The 17,576-nt window shown below is 37.0% G+C and overlaps 1 protein-coding gene across 7 annotated transcripts in view; it reads left to right on the top strand.

The window, feature by feature from the left end:
- fhod1 (formin homology 2 domain containing 1) overlaps positions 1–17,576 on the top strand; it is a 46,399-nt gene that overhangs the window by 2,637 nt on the left and 26,186 nt on the right. For all 7 annotated transcript variants that reach the window (XM_056749625.1, XM_056749617.1, XM_056749608.1 and 4 more), the window contains exon 3: positions 6,067–6,131. In XM_056749625.1, coding sequence (XP_056605603.1) covers positions 6,067–6,131 — 65 coding nt within the window. The remainder of the gene's footprint in view (positions 1–6,066; positions 6,132–17,576) is intronic.

Raw genomic sequence — 17,576 nt, 5'->3', positions numbered from 1 at the left:
ATTAAATTCCGCCAGATAAAAATATCTGACCAGATGAGAGCAGAATGCAAAAAGCACTTGTGGCTTTGTTTATTGTCAGGAAATACAGTGATAACTTAATTTCTGTATTTGTGTTTAAACTTAAAACTCTGCTTGATGAGTTTTTGTTTCTTTTTTGTCAAAACGCTATCATCAACCATTTTAGAAGCAGATAAATATCAAAAAGTATCCAAAATACAAAATAATAATAGTGTATTTGATATATTAAGGACATCATGCTCAGCCTCAGACGTCACTCCCACAGACTTTTGGCTGAACGTCTGATGCATAAGGCACACTTTTCTGGAAACACTGAAGCACATTCAAAGTCGTCATCTGCTTGGTTGAATTTTACAGGATCTCCAGAAGACGTGCGTGTCGTGTTCTTTATGACTTTTACGACTCCTGTAAGACATTTGGGGGCAGTCGTGGCCTAATGGTTAGAGAGTCAGCCTCGTGACCCGTAGGTTGCCTGTTTCGATTCAGGGCCGGCGGGTAACGACTGAGGTGCCCTTGACAAGGCACCTTACCCTACTAGCTCCCCGGCTGCTGCAGTGATAGCTGCCCACTACTCCGGGTGTACGTGTGTTCACTTCTCTCTGGATGGGTTAAAAGCAGAGGTCACATTGCGGGTATGTGTCACCATATCTGATCACCAAAAGTCACTTCACTTAACGGTCCGCCTGAAAACAACACAAAGTATTCTGTTTGTTGTGCCACAGTAACAAAATTCAGTTCCCATACACGCAAGCTGATAACAGTTGTTAAATTTGTTCTATAAACTCTAAGGAGTCTGCATTTGACTACTGCTAAAACCAAACTTTCATCCAGAAGGTATGTGAGCTGTTGAACCTAAGCTTATTTTGACAGATATCAGTTTCACTAAATCATTTACTAGCGTTGCTTAGTAACAGTCATTTAACACACCAAAAGACATGACTAACTTCCCACAGGCAGAGCCAGCGTTTCAGTGACTGTGTGGACCACAGATTATACAGACAGTCTCAGCCTCTACTGACAGAGGCAGAAATAGTCGACCGCACTCTAGAATTCTGAGTCAGCTCAAATGAACTCAAGTGTTGCGTAACATTATATGTGATATATTCAAATTCAAGCTGTTGTGTTTGGATATGTTAAATGGGTCATATGGCGCGAACATGTTTTTCTGTGTCTTGGTGTGTTATAAGTTGCCCATGCATGTATTAGACACATAAAATTGCAAAAATTAAAGTGTCAGAACAAAGATGCATTCTATCTAAAAGCGAATGCTCACCAAGACCTGCCTGAAACGCCTTGTGTAACCACACCCCCACAAATCCACGTCAGTTCGCCCAAATGTATACGTGAGATGGGCGTACCTTTCAGTACAATTGCTTGGGAACATGATATTCCAAATATGGTAAGAAGCGTGTCATTTCTGTTGCACGCTTGCAGTATTCAACCAATCATAAGGCACTGGTTAACTAGCCAATCATAGCACACTTCGCTTTTCATAGAGGCGAGGCAAAAGAGGAGATACAAACTTGCACGGTATGTGGTAAATGATGCAGCTTTTTACCTTAAATTGTGTATAGACATTGCCTTACATCTAAAACAATCGATTATATTCGTTTTAGCCGTGTCATATAACTCCTTTAAGACATTAACGCCTAAGTGTTGTATTTGCAAAGAACAGCAATGTTTCAGCAAGTACACCTCCATTTGCTTGTGAAAAGGTTAATGAACTGAGCTGAACAAGAAAACCAGCTCTGATAGTGTGCTGACTCAGTCTGTTAAAAGCTTCAGTGCACTACTGATGTCAGTAGAAAAATCCATATACTACTGTTGTCAGTCATTCAACTCTAAAGGAAACCAGGTCATCATGCTACAATAACAAACTAATCCCCAAAATAGAAATAGTCCTAGTAGCCGAACATGAGAATGACTTGAGAAAAAGAGGTGTGTGTTTGTGGGTCACTTTTTCCATCTTGTAGTGGAAACACAGTCCTTTCTCATAATGAACCTCATTCTACTGTATGTTGAAAAGGGCGGTCTTATTTGTCTAAGGGCACAGTTCTACTATATAAGTGTGTGTGTTTGTGTAAAAGTGTATTTGTAAGCTGGCAGAATTGTGGCCACAGCTGGATCTCCCTCAGGTTCCACACTGCTAGGTCTGCCAACAGGAAACACGTCATTTGAAACAACACTTGGAAAATAGGATACAAAATTGGTGTGTGTGTGCAGGTTTTAAGTGTCTTTGTGACTCAGTGTATCAACCATGTAGAATATCATGAAGACAACGTAAGACTTGCAGAGATCCATTTTTAGCCACCAACACTTTCGATGCTTAGTTTCCCTGCCTGTTGACTTTCTCTTTCCATATCTTAATCCTGAACTCTACGCATTCTCTCCAGTTCAATCTTGTGTCTGAAACAGAAGTGATAACAAATTCATATTTTTCTTTTAAGGCCACATACACACTCAATATATCACCGTTATAATTATTCTTTGTAAATGCAAAAAGCGCAGGTTCGACTACTTTTAAAGGTCTGATAAACTGTGCTTGTTTATTGTTTTATACTATTATATAAGGTCTACTTATGACGTTTGAGTGGTTTTTACATCCAAAAACATCAAAATCCATAAGTATTAGGCTATTTTCTAATCGGGTTTTGAGACAAGCTCTGCAAATGCTCGGTTTTAATGGTCGTGCCGCATTGAAGACTTTATAAGTAAACTCTCACTGCTTTGATTGGATAGCAGTTTGGGTAGTTTGAGCCTTCTGTGAATTTGGTTCGAGACGTAACGTTAGGTTACACATTAGCTCCATTCACAGTTTTCGCAGGGCATCAGTATTATCTGGAGACCTCCTGTGATTTATAAATGACCTCCCCACATCAGTATTACATGTGACTCATTCGCACGGGATGATTTTACTCAAATTTACTGACTTATTTCCTGGATGTTGTGGCGAGGCTTTGCGTATAGTTTGTATAGCCTATAGTTGTATTGTGTTTAATGATGTATGACTGTACCTGTCAGCATTTGAGACCAGTGATCCCGAAAAGGAAAAAGATCACCGCGATCGTGGGTCTCAAATGTTACGAGAGTTTCCATGATAAATAAAAAAAGGGAGACTCCCTTTAATTTATGGATATCACCCAACACCCGAAATAATACCAAAACACTTCAAAACAGTCTCCATTATTTGCAAACAGTGTATAAAACCTTGAAAAATTATATATGAGCCTGCCAAATCTCAGAGATATTTACAGACAACCTCTTCCATTAATACAAATCAGTAGAGGTCCCCAGACAATACTAATATAGTGCTCAGGGCACATCAAGCGATCTCTAACAAAGCAATAGTGATGCAAAGTACAAAAAGGTTTTACTCACATAAGATTGCTGCGGCATTCCTATCGTATCCAATATTGACGACACAGCACTGCTTTTTAATTTTAAACTCTACACAAATTCAGTGTCGACCTGTTCACGAAAGAATCCTCAGAGAAATTAAACGAGCTGGAACTGAAACGTTAAAATTGTGATTTTTAATTCATGCCTCCTTTAATGTTTAGAACAGTATGAACACAAAGCGTGGATGATAACCGTTTAAATACCCAAAAATAAAAATGATGTCATCATTTACTCACCATCTTGTTAGTTTAGTCCTGTATTACTCTTTCTTCCGCAGAACACAAAAGAAGATATTTTGAAGAATGTTGTTAAACTGGCCCCCATTCACTTGCATTGGTTTTGTTTCCATACAATAGAAGTGAATGAAGGCCAGTGCTGTTCGTTTACCGGCTTGATTCAAAATATTTTCTTTTATGTACTGCGTATGATAGAAAGTCATGAAGGTTTGCAATGACAAGAGGGTAAATAAATGATGACAGAAATTTAGGTTTTGGGTAAACTATCACTTAGTTGTTTGTTTTTCGATCATTTTGACTACAGTATAAATGATGACACATTATCTAGGAACTTGTTTTCTTTGTAAACATTCATTGACTGTCATTAAGCTATGCATTAAACATTCCTTTCGATGCTGGGAACAATGGCTTGTCTCTAGATCACAAGGGTTGGGGGACCAGTATTGGCTAGAGACAGATCAGTGTCAAAATTAGCAAATGAGTCAAGAGACATGCCTTCATTCCTTTTTGCATCACAATTAGAGAAGACAGAGACACATCCCACATGTATTTTAAGTTTTATTTTTTTGTATCCACTTTGCGGATTTATTGGCAATTTGTTTTTCACATCAGAAGTTCATTCATTTGTCAAATGTATTTTTTACATCAGTCATGAATCTTGGATTAGACAGAGTTTGGATTAAGACATGACCCTGCTTTAGTTAATTTGATTAATTGCTCAAGAGATGATTGAGTGCAGTATTTATCTGCAGTGTGTATGTAACCTAGACTTTGCTCTGACTTAACTATCATTGAAGTTGTTGGAGAAGTCTAGAACTCAAAGTGCCTTTCCTAGAATGCTGAGAAGAGGCACACCTGTGTGTGTCTGTGTGTATGATGTTTAATAAAAAATCCCAATTCCAGTGAAGTTGGGACATTGTGTAAAATGTAAATAAAAGCAGAATACAGTGACTAGAAAATTAGTTTAAACTCATATTTAATTGAATGCACTACAAAGACAAGATATTTCATATTCAAACTGAAAAACTTTATTGTTTTTTGCAAATATTCACTCATTTTGAGCTTGATGCCTGCAAAACTTTCGAACAGAGCTGGGACAGGGGTATTTTTACTGGGACAGGGGTATTTTTATCACCTTTCCTTTTAACAAAACTTTATTAGCGTTTGGGAACTTTGGTCACCAATTTTTGAAGCTTTGTATGTTTGTAGGTGGAATTCTTTCCCATTCTTGCTTGTTGTACGACAACAATAGTTGTAATATTTTGCGCTTCATAATGCACCACACATTTTCAATGGGAGACAGGTCTGGACTGCTGGCAGGCCAGTCTAGTACCTGCACTCTTTTCCTACAAAGCCAAGCTGTTATAACACGAACAGAATGTGGCTTGATATTGTCTTGTTGAAATAAGATGGGATGTCCCTGAAAAGATGCTGCTTGGATGGCAGCATATTTTGCTCCAAACCTGTATGAACCTTTCTCCATTAATGTTGCCTTCATAGATGTGCCAGTTACCCATGCCACAGGCATTAACACACCCCCATACCATCACAGATGCTCGCTTTTGAACTTTGCGGTGATAACAATCTGGATGGTCCTTTTCCTCTGTAGACCGGAGGATACGACCTCTATGATTTCCAAAAACAATCTGAAATGTGGACTCATCAGACCACAGAACACTTTGCCACTTTGCATCTGTCCATCTCAGAAGAGCTCGTGCCCAGAGAAGCCATCGGCGTTTCTTGTAGATTCTGCGATGAACTTTGTTAACTGACAAGGGTTTTCTGAAGTGTTCCTTAGCCCGCGTGATAATATCCTTTAAAGAATAATGTATGTTTTTAATGCACAGGTATTCAGCGTTGGTTTTTCAGTCTTGTTGCTTACATGCAGAGATTGTTGCAGATTCTCTAAATCTTTTGATGATATTCTGGACTGTAGATGAAGAACTCCCTTAATTCCTTGTTATTGCACATTGAGTTACGTTGTTCTTAAACTATTGAAGTATTTGCTCATGCAGTTGTTCAAAAAGTGGAGAACCACGCCCCATCTTTCTTTTATACCTAATGATTGTTTCTTATAAACTCGTTCACCTGTGGCATGTTCAACTTTTTTTTTTTTAAGCAAACCTCAACTTTCCCAATCTCTTTTTGCCCCTGTCCCGGCTCATTTGGCACATGTTGCATGCATCAAATTCTAAATGAGTGAATATTTTGCCAAAATCAATAAAGCTTATCAGTTTGAATATTACATTTCTTGTCTTTGTGGTGCATTCAATTAAATATGGGCCAAAAAGAATTTGCAAGGCACTGTATTCTGCTTTTATTTACATTTTACACAATGTCCCAACTTCATTGGATTTGGGGTTTGTAAAAAGCTAAGATATTATAATGTCTTAACACCATTCTTTTCTTACAGCAAAGGCAAAAAGCCCATCCTGATTCTCCGTACACAACTATCCGTGAGGGTTCATTCCATTCTGGGTAAGATAATAGCACTGTGCACTATAACAGACTAAGCCGTTCTCTAATGTTCCTGCTGTGGCGGATTAAAGAACAGATCCCATAATTTGCATCCTTATTACCTAAGTGTTAGTGTCTGTACTGCTGAGGTGGCGATAGCGTCATCCTTGGCTTTCCATTCTGGCTTTTTCTTGAGTTTGTCTTGGAGAAGGAAAAATGACCCACTTTTCCCAAAAGATCCTGATATTATTTTCAGTTTTTCTCATGAATTGAACATTTCTTGCATAACCTGCTGAGTGTGTAAGCCTGTAGAAACACATTTCTGTCCTCAGTGCTGTCTTCTCCTGTATCACGCAATACTTATTCATCTCAAGTTGGGAAATGTTTGAATGGATGTGGTCTTGTTTGATTTGCTTTGACAGAGAGTTACTGCGCATACCTCAGGACAGACCAGTTTGTCTTTTAATATTCTGGGTTGCTGGTCCGCACTGGTTTACCAGGACACTCTTAAAGGAACAGTTCACCCAAAAATGAAAATTAATTTAAATTTTTAATCTCCCTTGTGTTTTTCCAGATTTGTATACATTTCTTTGTTCTGATGAACACAGAGAAAGATATTTGGAAGAATGCTTGTAACCAAGACATTTTTAAAGGATTGGAACAACTCTAGTGTGAGTAAATGAAGACAGAACTGTCATTTTTGGATGAACTGTCCCTTTAAATGGCTCTGCTGTCCCTGTTTGTGAAATGCACAAATATAACTACTTATTTGTTCATAAACAACAGATAGAGATGTATTGTCCTATCTTATAACAACTAAGGTTACGTTGAGTTGGTTTGGCTTGTGTTGTCTTGAATGTGTTGAATTTTAGTTGCATTTTTTGTTTCTTTTCTACGTGTGAAAGAAGTATTTGTCTTTTTCAGTCCTGACATGTTTTTCTCTCCTCCCGTGTTATATTAAAAGTTAAAAAATTATGAGATTCTTGGCAGTATTCTGGATGTTATAATGTGTAAGATGTTCTAATCACATTTGGATAAAAGAAAGCAGCAGTCCACCCATTCCAACCCCCACAGAGCTATTGTAGCCGCTGGCATTCTATTAGTGTGTAAATTAAGTCAAACTGTGTTCACATTTTTACTCATTTGTGACAAATAAGTGGTCGGGCACTGTTCCAGTGCTCACTGTAATTATCGAACATGGGCCGCCAGCAATCTGTTGATGTTTTAAGTGCCAGCTGGCCCAGCCAATCAGATACAAGTAAAAATAGTGGCAGCAGTTTTCCAGAAATCCCACAAATTAAAGCGGCCATTCCCCGCGATCTCAGAGAAGAGGTAGAGCTGCTGGAGTAGTGTTTGGTTATCAGAGATTGTAAACATTCGTGTTATACTACTTTCACTTTCATCACAGTCCCACAGCTGGTAATAATAATTCAGCTACACAAGAATAAATACAATGGTAATCAAAAGTGCCCCAGAACTTTTTGCTTTCCTACATTCTTCTAATTTATTTTTTTTCACTACTATGGAAGTCAGTAGCTGACTACAATGACCAATATAATCTGATTATAAATCCAATCCGAATGAAAAGGCTCCATATAAACACTTATTAAATATTCCCAAACCGATTGAAACTTCAGTTGGATTGTAAGGGGTGGTTTATGCCGTTTGTAATCTGTTTGATAGGACATGTAAACACTTGATCTGATTTACAACCGAAGTAGGAAGATGTGTTCATGTGCAAAGACGTCGCTGGCTCGTACAGACGTAAGGTCGTATGATGCACGGAACGGAGCAGCTGCTGCTAAAGAAACCAAAAAACATAAATTTGACAAAGCAGTACAAATATCCCTATGCTTGTCATCTGTAAATGAACATATTAATGTTTCGATGCATTTAAACTGTTTCCCTGGAGTGAGTTTTTAACCGCAACTTCTCAGTTCCTTTTTAAAACACAATACATTTGCAGATGTGACGTTACAAACATACTGTAGACTAAAATATCTAATCATAAAATTTAATTTATATTCGTAATTGATATTACCATGGTCGCTGTAACAACCTTGTAGACCTTATTTTGCGTTTATGAATTGTACATTATTATGTTGGTGTCTGTGACATAAAATAAATACATCTGTGCTTACAAGATTGTTTGAGTAGCCGTTTTGTGAATATGAAAACGATACCCGCGTCCACCAGATTCCACAGTCTCTGTTTACTGTTAATGCTGATCTATGAATCCGCATATTATCACTTCTAATGTTTGGTACTAGCTTTTGCTAAACATTTATTTTAATTATTGTTTGCCTGCTGATGCTCTGGTAGGTCTTGGTAGTTTTATCATGGTTTAAACATAGTAAAACATTACTCTGCCTTTATAAACTAAAACAAATTTTGCTGTTTGTAAAATAAAATATGTACAACATTGTGCTTTAAAACTTTGTTTTAGTGGGTGTTTAGGTGAACACTTGTGCAGTGTGCACATGTGAACAGATTATTTACATTACATTTACATTTATGCATTTGGCAGACGCTTTTATCCAAAGCGACTTACATTGCTTTATCCTATACATTTTCACATAGGTATTTGCAATCCCCTGGGATCGAACCCACAACCTTGCGTTGTTAACGCAATGCTCTAACCACTGAGCTACAGGAAGGATTATATCGGATTTGAAGCTTATGTAAACAAGCACATCAATTAGATCACTTAACTCTTTCACCGCCATTGACGAGTTATCTTGTCATTTAAAAAAAAAACGCTTCCCCGCCAAAGACGAGTTATTACTATATGAACGTATATGTTTTAGCGGTTTTTAATGATTGTTCTGAGTGGAATCTGGGCGGAATCTTTGACAAAAAAACTTATAAGCTGTTTAATCAAAGTGATGCATTTTTGAAGAAACCTACCCACATCTACGGAGTGAAAAATTATTTTTTTTATTGGTAAAGAAAGAATCTCAATTTGGCAGGGTGAAAATATGTTTACATCCAAAAACCATAGTCTCTCAAATTTACTTGGATTATTCTGGCAGGTAAATTAAATCTACTTCTGACAAACCTACAGTAAGAAAATGTCAAGTGGCATTCCTAAGCATTTCCCATGTAACTCTCTGTAAAAAGGAAGGGTATCATTGGCACAGGAAATGCCATGCTGCAGTTGGATATCCCTCAGACTTCTATTCTGACTTTGTTTAAGTTACTCTGTTTAGCACTACATACTGTTATACCCAACCAGAATTTCACATCCACCCTGCAATTAACCCTTTCTCTTAAATGTCTGCACCACTATCTGTCCCTCAAACAGATGCATGAACCCGACTCATTTCTTCTCAAATAAACATTTGATTCTGCAAACATTATTAAGTCGGTCTTTGATTGCTGCATGTTGGCTCCTCGTGTTCAGATTTGTTGACTTTTTGTGCATAATGCTGGATGAAAAAGCCTGTAAAAGGATTAATACTGTATTCTGTGCTGTTTTTTGCATTCCATTAACATCTAGGCTACTTCAAATGCTGCAACATATCTATCTTTTCTATTCAAAAAGAAGTAAAAGTGTGTGATCAGAGAATTGGCTGAATGTAGGTGCTCAGGAAAATATATATTGTGTCTGAAGATTGCTCATTGCTCTTTCTTGTGACTGGTGGTAAACTGAAATATCAATATTATTTGCCCCAGACTTTTTGTACTCCACTCATCAATCATGCTGAACTGGTTTCTGCCAATGGGCCCAGGCATCCCATCAAAGTCTATTTATATTTTAAGAGTGTGTTGTCTATAAACGCAATGTTGTATGCCAGTAAGCACTCCATGTTCCAGAATTTTTATTAGTTTTCCCTTTCCTCCAGACTTGTGAGCAAATGCCAGTACAGTTAGCAAAATGTGCAGAAAGTTGAAATATTTTTCCATGATGCTGCAAGTCCCGTTTTCGCTCCCTTCTCTTTCTTTTTCTTCCATATCTCTCTGTGCCCAAGTCATTTATAAGTATTACAGCTTTTCAACACGTCTGATCTCTCCCTCTCTCTCTTTGACCCCGGGCATCTTTTCATAACTTGTGATCTTTATCCACCTGACAGACTCTATCTAAAGCATCAAACTCACCACTCAAGCATTTAACATCTCTGTGTTTGCTTCTCTCTGGTGGCTCCGCATTCTCCTGGTGACTCATTTGGATCACAGGATCACAGGCTTTCATGACTAGAAGTTTCCCATAATTCTGAGCTGCTGCTGTCATGTTCTGTTTTGAGAACATGGTGGGGTCCAGTCTAGATGAGGATTGGCTGGAATGGATCCTGTGGACGTCCTGTGAGTCATTAGCCCAGGATATCCATTTGATTATGCATCTGTGTCTTTCTGTCTACAAACAGACCACACATCCAGTATTAATAATAGCTGATGAGCATTGGACTGTGACCACAAGGATGTTAAGATGGGGGGGGGTTGAAACTGTAAACTGCAATATGGCTTTTATTTATTATTCTTTTTTTAGAAACAAGTAACACAGAAAACAAATGTTAAAGGTTTGAACAACATGGTGAATAAATGACAGAATTAAATTTTTTGGGTGAATACTCCGTTAATAACTCAATGATTTTAATAAAAACAACTTGCTTATCTACTGTAAATAAAAGAAAAGCTTTTCAAAACATTCAGAAAAGTTTGAGTTATGAATACTTACAGAAGTAAAAGTATTTTTTCCACCCTTTCGTTGTTTTTCACCTTGTATAAGGTGCCAGACACAATTGGCTGCTATCATTTGTAAAGTCATGTGGTCAAACTTTATCGTTAAATTTATGCTTTGGCAACAATGGCAAAATTCTTTCATGCTGTGGTGCTTTTGTCAAGACGTTAGCAACTTCCCTATATTCTGTAAATAGATTTGTTCATTAGCAGACCATGTGCTATGTTATTGTGAAGAAATCTGAACATTATGTAAGGAATAATTGACGACGGGCCGTTCAATTATTTGAAAGTTAATGCACACCTCGATGTGGTAATGCTTTACACCTCGGTTGTGCATTAACTTTCGAATAATTGAATTGACCAAAGTCAATTTGGAATTTGGAATTTGTCTTGGAACAAAGAATAAACATTGTTCAAATCTGCAGACCTGGAAGACCTTCATAGGTGTGAATTTTACTGAAAGTTAATGCATACCCATATAACGTTTGTCAACCAATCAAATTGAAGCATTCAACAGCCCTGTGGTATATGGTTATATAAACCATGGTCTGGCCCTTATTACACTAACCCTCAATAAACCTATATGTTGCTGTCACACTCTTGACCCCCTCACATGTAAATCTTTCTGGTGTGTTTGTCATTATTTTGTCACTAAAAGAACAAAACCCAAGCTTCCTACAATATTAAATGGGTTTAGAAGCTTAATAGAGATCTGTTGATGTGTACCAGGTTTGAAATAGTAAATGATGACAGATTTTCGTTTTTGGGAGAAGTATCACTTTGAAGCCCTGTTCGGGAAACCTGAAATCTCATTTTTTTTTCATTGTTTAGTGTTATTATTTATTTAACACATTAAGTTTTTACTAACACATCGTCTTGATTTTTTACCACAAGTTGTGTTGAAAGTAAAATGACAGGTGGTCCCAAGAAATAAAAAAGAGATGTGTTTCTTTTTTAACGTCTTGGCTCTTATAGTATTTTTTAATTGATAGTTATCTCAAAAATACAATTTCATTGTATGGTCACAAAACCAAAATATCTTCTCTTGTGTTCTTCAGAAGTAAGATTGATGTATATAGGTTAATATATAGGTTTTAAAACAAATGATTACAGTCCTTAACTGAACACAAAATGCTTTTGTTTTTATGATTTTGTGAAAATTTAGAATTTATTCAACAATTCAAGCTTTATTTATTCTAAATGTATCTTTGATGTATTGCTTAAACTGCCATGTGGCTTGAGGTACTGTGTACATTGACACTTTCTATTTGTTTACAATTTAAGCTGCTCATGTGGACTGAAGGCTGCTAATAATATATTTCTACAAGTTTTTCAAATAATGAGTGTAGACTGTGACTGTCTTTGCTTGAGAGTGTTTAGCTTGACTTTGTTGTTTGAGAATAATCATACACACGCTCACATAATGTCTAGTGTACCTTCCTGCATCTGTCTGTTTGTCATCTCAGAAACACAAATAGATGCATGCAAACCAACTGGGCAAAAAAATCTGTGTGTGCGCGCAATTGCATGTGAGTGTGTGTTGTCTTTCATGACCTATGTCTTCACAGTGATTTATGTACACTCTTTCTCCATTTATTTTTACTGTAGATATTGTCCACACTAAAATGTTGGGTTAAGGATCTGTTAACGCATAACAGTGTTTATAATATCATGCAAGGTTTTTGTAATGACAAGTAAAGAAAATGATTGTTACTTCATAAAATTGTTATACATTCATAAATTCAATACATTCCTTATGAGTTGTGAAATGGTTTTAGTTAATTGCTCTTTTTATGTCATTTGAATCATGACTAACCTGTTGGTCCTGTGCTAAATATTGTGAAAGGACATATAAGGTACCTGTACTATATATGTCTGGAATGACACACGCACACAATGACCAACTTTCTCCTGCTCTACGTATAGTTTGTTTGTATTCATTGTATTCATCGGTTACCTCTGCAGTCCTCCCTGACTGTTTGCAGGACATCAAATTTTGGATGCACCATAACTTTTAAAATAGAAATGCTCTTCTCCGTATCGACACACCCGCTACCGACCAAAAATGAAGGAATTTTAACTTGACTATGGATAATAGCGCTTTAATGACATCTACAAAAGCTCGTAACCTTGGTGTGATATTTGATGCTAGCCTGACACTGGAGGCGCACATCAAAAGTGTACATGGTGTCCTATGTAACTTGCACTGGGGGTTAAAACTTTGGTTTTAACTTGTATAGCGATCCATGGTTTGGCTCCTAGTTATGGAGTGAGTCATTTTTGGGTGAAGTATCACTTTAAACCCTGTACGGGAAACCTAGTGTTTCTCAAACACTATCTTAGTGTTTTTGTATGTAATCCTTATGCAATTCTGTATTTAAGTCGCAAAAGCAAATGCTGTTGACTGATCCGAATTTACCATTGTGGTCTCTTTTTGGTGGTCATGGTCTTGTATTTCCAGCTGATGATGTCTTTGACTGGCTGTACATGGTTGAGGTCGTCTAGATTCTGGGAATAATTTAGATTACCCTTTTTGGCAGCTTGCTTCATGCCTGCTTTCTGTTGATGCAGATCCCTGTGTTTTCCTCTTTTGCCTTTATAAGGGTGCACAGAATCTGTTTCTTAAATGCTCTGCCATTTGGTAACCACAAGATAATTCTGATCTGTAAAATATGTAACCCACAACCTTTTGTTTTGTCGCTTTTAAAATGTGACCCGGTGTGGAGGAGCTTGTTGAAGCTCATTAAAGTCTCAGCAAGAAAGCTGTGCTCCTGTCCTGTGTGTGTTTTGTCCATGAGTTTGTTTGAGTAAATGCCTGGAGTAGAAATAACTGCAGACGATGTGTCAGAACAGGACATGCCGCCTTTGTTTTGATCTGCATTGTTAGCCTTTGACCCACCCTTGGGTGGATGCTTTGTCAGGTGTTTAGGTTGTGTTTACTGTCAGCCAGCCTGTCAAACGCCAAGAAAACTGAATAGCGTAGCATTCTTGTGTGTTTCTTTAAAGGCCAAAATCCTGTTTGGATGTTCACATCACTTTCTATTCTTGCCTCGTTATGGATCTAGTGAAATAGAAGAAAGGAGCGCTCACACATTTCATTGGCTATCTGCTTTCCGTGGAATAAGTCCTGAGAAAACATTAACAGAGGTAAACTGAGGTGGATGTTTATTTCAACAGACTTTCTGTTCTTTCATTGAGAATAAAACTGATGTGTTTGGCATGAAATGTTATTGTGGTGAGCCTCATTCAAAATTACCAGCCTGTAGTCCCCTGCAGGAAACCTTTGTTACAGAGAAACCTCAAAAGCTTTAGTGTAGCATATGTTCCTGCCCTGACAGAATAAGTGCCAAGCCTATTTTAAGAGGTAATTGGTGCTTCCATTTACGAAAACTTGAATGCCAAACAAAGGCAATTAATGGATGCAAATGTGGTCCGAATGATGTAGTTATATGAAGTACTTCCGGTCCGATTGTTTTCCTTGGCTGCGTCTTAAGCTGTAACTATGGAAGTTTTTAACAAAATTCAAATAAAATTTAAAATGCTTAAAAAGATTTAAATATAAATCAAACTCTCAAAACAGCTGTTCAAATTATAAATCAAATGCTCAAATTATCAAATAATAAATCAAACTCTCAAAATGACTGCTCAAATAATAAAGCAAATACTCAAATGTAATTTCATCTGCTCATTCGGGGAAGCATGAAAGTATCAAAAATCTAATGAAAAGTCATATGTATAAGATATATTTTATTTTCAGTATCTTCCCAGTATTAACCTGTCATAATTAAATCTATAATTCGTTGCTCAAATGATAAATCAAATGCTCAAACACTAAACTACCATGACCTCAAAACAAGTATGCTAAAGGCATAATTAAAGGCACAGTTTTTGATTTCCAGCGGCCACTAGCGTTGTATTATAGATTTGCAATGAATCTCTCAGTCCAAACACGACTGTGGCCACCGCGGTACAAAAAGATGTCGTAGGCTGCGACAACGTGTCTTATCATGTTGACGCAGGGAAGAGATCAAGCGGGCATTAGAAAGACTACATATACAAGACTACTATATTACATAAAATATAAGGTCTGTGGATTTAAAGTATAAAAATTTAAATAAAAGTCGAGCAGCAGCTAGGACATGCGTTAATATTATAAAGACTTTCCAGCAGAGATGCGTTAAGACCCGCGGTACGAAGGCTTTTAGCAGAGATACTCGTAGATATCTATAGAGATATTTTCCAGCAGATAGTTGTTGAAGAGAAAGATCGTCTTAAAATCACCCCTGAGGAGGTTGCTTTGATTCGTATCAGTATGTGAAACATATTTTTTTCTGTTTGTTAGAACCAAGATATGTGGTAGTTGTTGTAATATTAGCAGTGTGACGGAGCGGTTCTAAGCGTCATTGTTTATGTGGAACCGCTTAAGTATTGTACTTGTCCAGATACTGGAGAGAGAGAGAAAGAGCGATCATCCGCGATCCGTTTCACCACTATACTGCAGGGGAGTATAGTTTTGTAAGTTATATTGCATTTCTGGAAATAGATCCTCCTTAAAATCCTCTTTTGTTCCTTTAAGACTTTTAATTGTCTGAAGACAGAGTTCACGGTGACGGTTTGGATTCTTCGCATGACAGCTTCCCTATTGAGCTGTTTCTAGGGTAAAGAATGGCAGAAAAACAGAACTAACTTATTATAATAAGTAACCATGTCTACCCTGTTGTGATTTGATTGCTATGATTTGTTGTGTTTACAACATGTCTTGGTAGCCATTTAAGAACAGCAAAACAGTTTTTCAGTTAAATCTTTATACTAGTGGATTCCTTTTTTGCTATTATACTTTCTATGCTAGTCTATTTTTAGTTATTAATCCAAGTCGGTTACCAGCTTTGACGCTTCCAGTATAAATAAGAAGCTTGTTGATCTGTTATTGCTATTGTGTGCACATGCTGTGTTTCCATTGAATTAAAATGTGCTGAGTGTTTACAGTCTTGTGTTCGGAGTTGTGTCTGTCACCTAATTTTCTGTTTCCTTAGCCATTATGGCTTCCTGTGCCGGAGTCCTCAGACAATGGACTTGTTTCCTGACAGCCCCTTTGTCACAGTGCTGCAGGGCTGTCTGTCTGATACGCAATTCTCCTAGAGATATTCCAGTGGTTCCAGTGACATTCCCCTACGTGGTCTGTCAACTATTGCTTTTGTGCGTCTTGTTTTCTCTTAAACCTTCATTCTTTTTGCTCATGTGCGCTCACTTCTCCCATGTAAAACTGCTTGCACAGGGAACAATGATAGAAGTGTGTTTTTGGTAAAGGTGATTTGAGAAGGATGATCGTGGAATTTCGCCTCTATATCAATCTCTTAGAATATTGTTTTATGGTATTGCATTTGCCAAGATTAAAATTCTTGGCCAATCTACAGTATAATAAAAGATTCAACATTTTTGAAACGGGTACACGCTGGAATGTCAGTTTAGACTTTTGTGCGCGTGCATGTTTCTGTGTGTGTGTTTGGCATATAGTATGACATACTGGCTGGTTGTTGTGAAAACCAACAAGACTTGTGTGTCCTCCATGGCTGCCCATATGTGAGCGTACACTGAGCAATTTGATTTATATCTGTTGTGTGCCATGTTTGAAGGTCTGTAATGTCTGTTCTTTTGATACTGAATAGTGTGTGCGGAATGTTATCAGTAGCAGGCAGCCGTCTGTGGTTTGCTAGATCATTCTTAATGTTGTCATGGCCTTTACCACTGAGATCAGATGACTGCCTCAAAACACAAACTGTGCCCTTTTATTTGGTCATTTCTATATTTCACTCTTGCTTTTGCGTATTTGTGTGCTTACACAGTACACATAGTAACTAAAACAGATCACATCATAGTGACAGTCTTCTGGTCTCCAAAACAAATCAATAACAGAAGCTGTTTTTTGTAATAGGCCGACTCTGACAGCTACATCATCTGACATTTGCATGAAGCAATCCAATGCCTTCAAGTGTAATAGATTTTCATGGGACATGAGCACAAAATGCACATATAATGACAGTTTATGGTTCTTCATTTTTGTTTGTGGATCAATTAAATAATCTTCAGAAGAACAGGGTTTGGAAGACTTTATTTATGCACTCTTCAAATGGATGAGTTCATTTTAACACATTGTTTAGTGTTTTTATTTATTTAATACATTATCTTTTAAATAACACATTGTCTTGATTTTTGAACACAAGTTGTGTTGAAAGTAAAATAACATGAAATAACAAAGAGATGTGTTTCTTTTTAACGTCTTGGCTCTTATAGTATTTTTAAGTGATAGTTATCTCAAAAATACAAATTCCATTGTATGGACACAAAACCAAAATATCTTCTCTTGTGTTCTTCAGAAGAAAGATTGATATATAGGTTGATATATAGGTTTTAAAACAAATGATTACAGTCCTTAACTGAACCCACAAAATGCTTTCGTTTTTATTATTTTGTGAAAATTCATCTTTTCAAGCTTTATTTATTCTAAATGTATCTTTGATGTATTGCTTAAACTGACATGTGGCTCGAGGTACTGTGTACATCTGCTTGTTTACAATTTAAGCTGCTGTTTATGTTTAATGAAGGCTGCTAATAATGCATTGGGTGTAGACGGTGAACCACTAAGTAAATATATGAAAGGTCTTTGCTTGAGTGTTAAGCTTGACTTTAATATCATGCAAGGTTTTTGTAACAACAAGGAAAGTAAAATGATTGTTACTTCATAAAATTTTTATACATTCATAACTTCAATACATTCCTTATGAGTTG

This window comes from Triplophysa dalaica, chromosome 1 (genome assembly GCF_015846415.1).
Source record: "Triplophysa dalaica isolate WHDGS20190420 chromosome 1, ASM1584641v1, whole genome shotgun sequence".
Lineage (NCBI taxonomy): Eukaryota > Metazoa > Chordata > Actinopteri > Cypriniformes > Nemacheilidae > Triplophysa > Triplophysa dalaica.
This window is presented reverse-complemented; position numbering and strand designations above follow the sequence as displayed.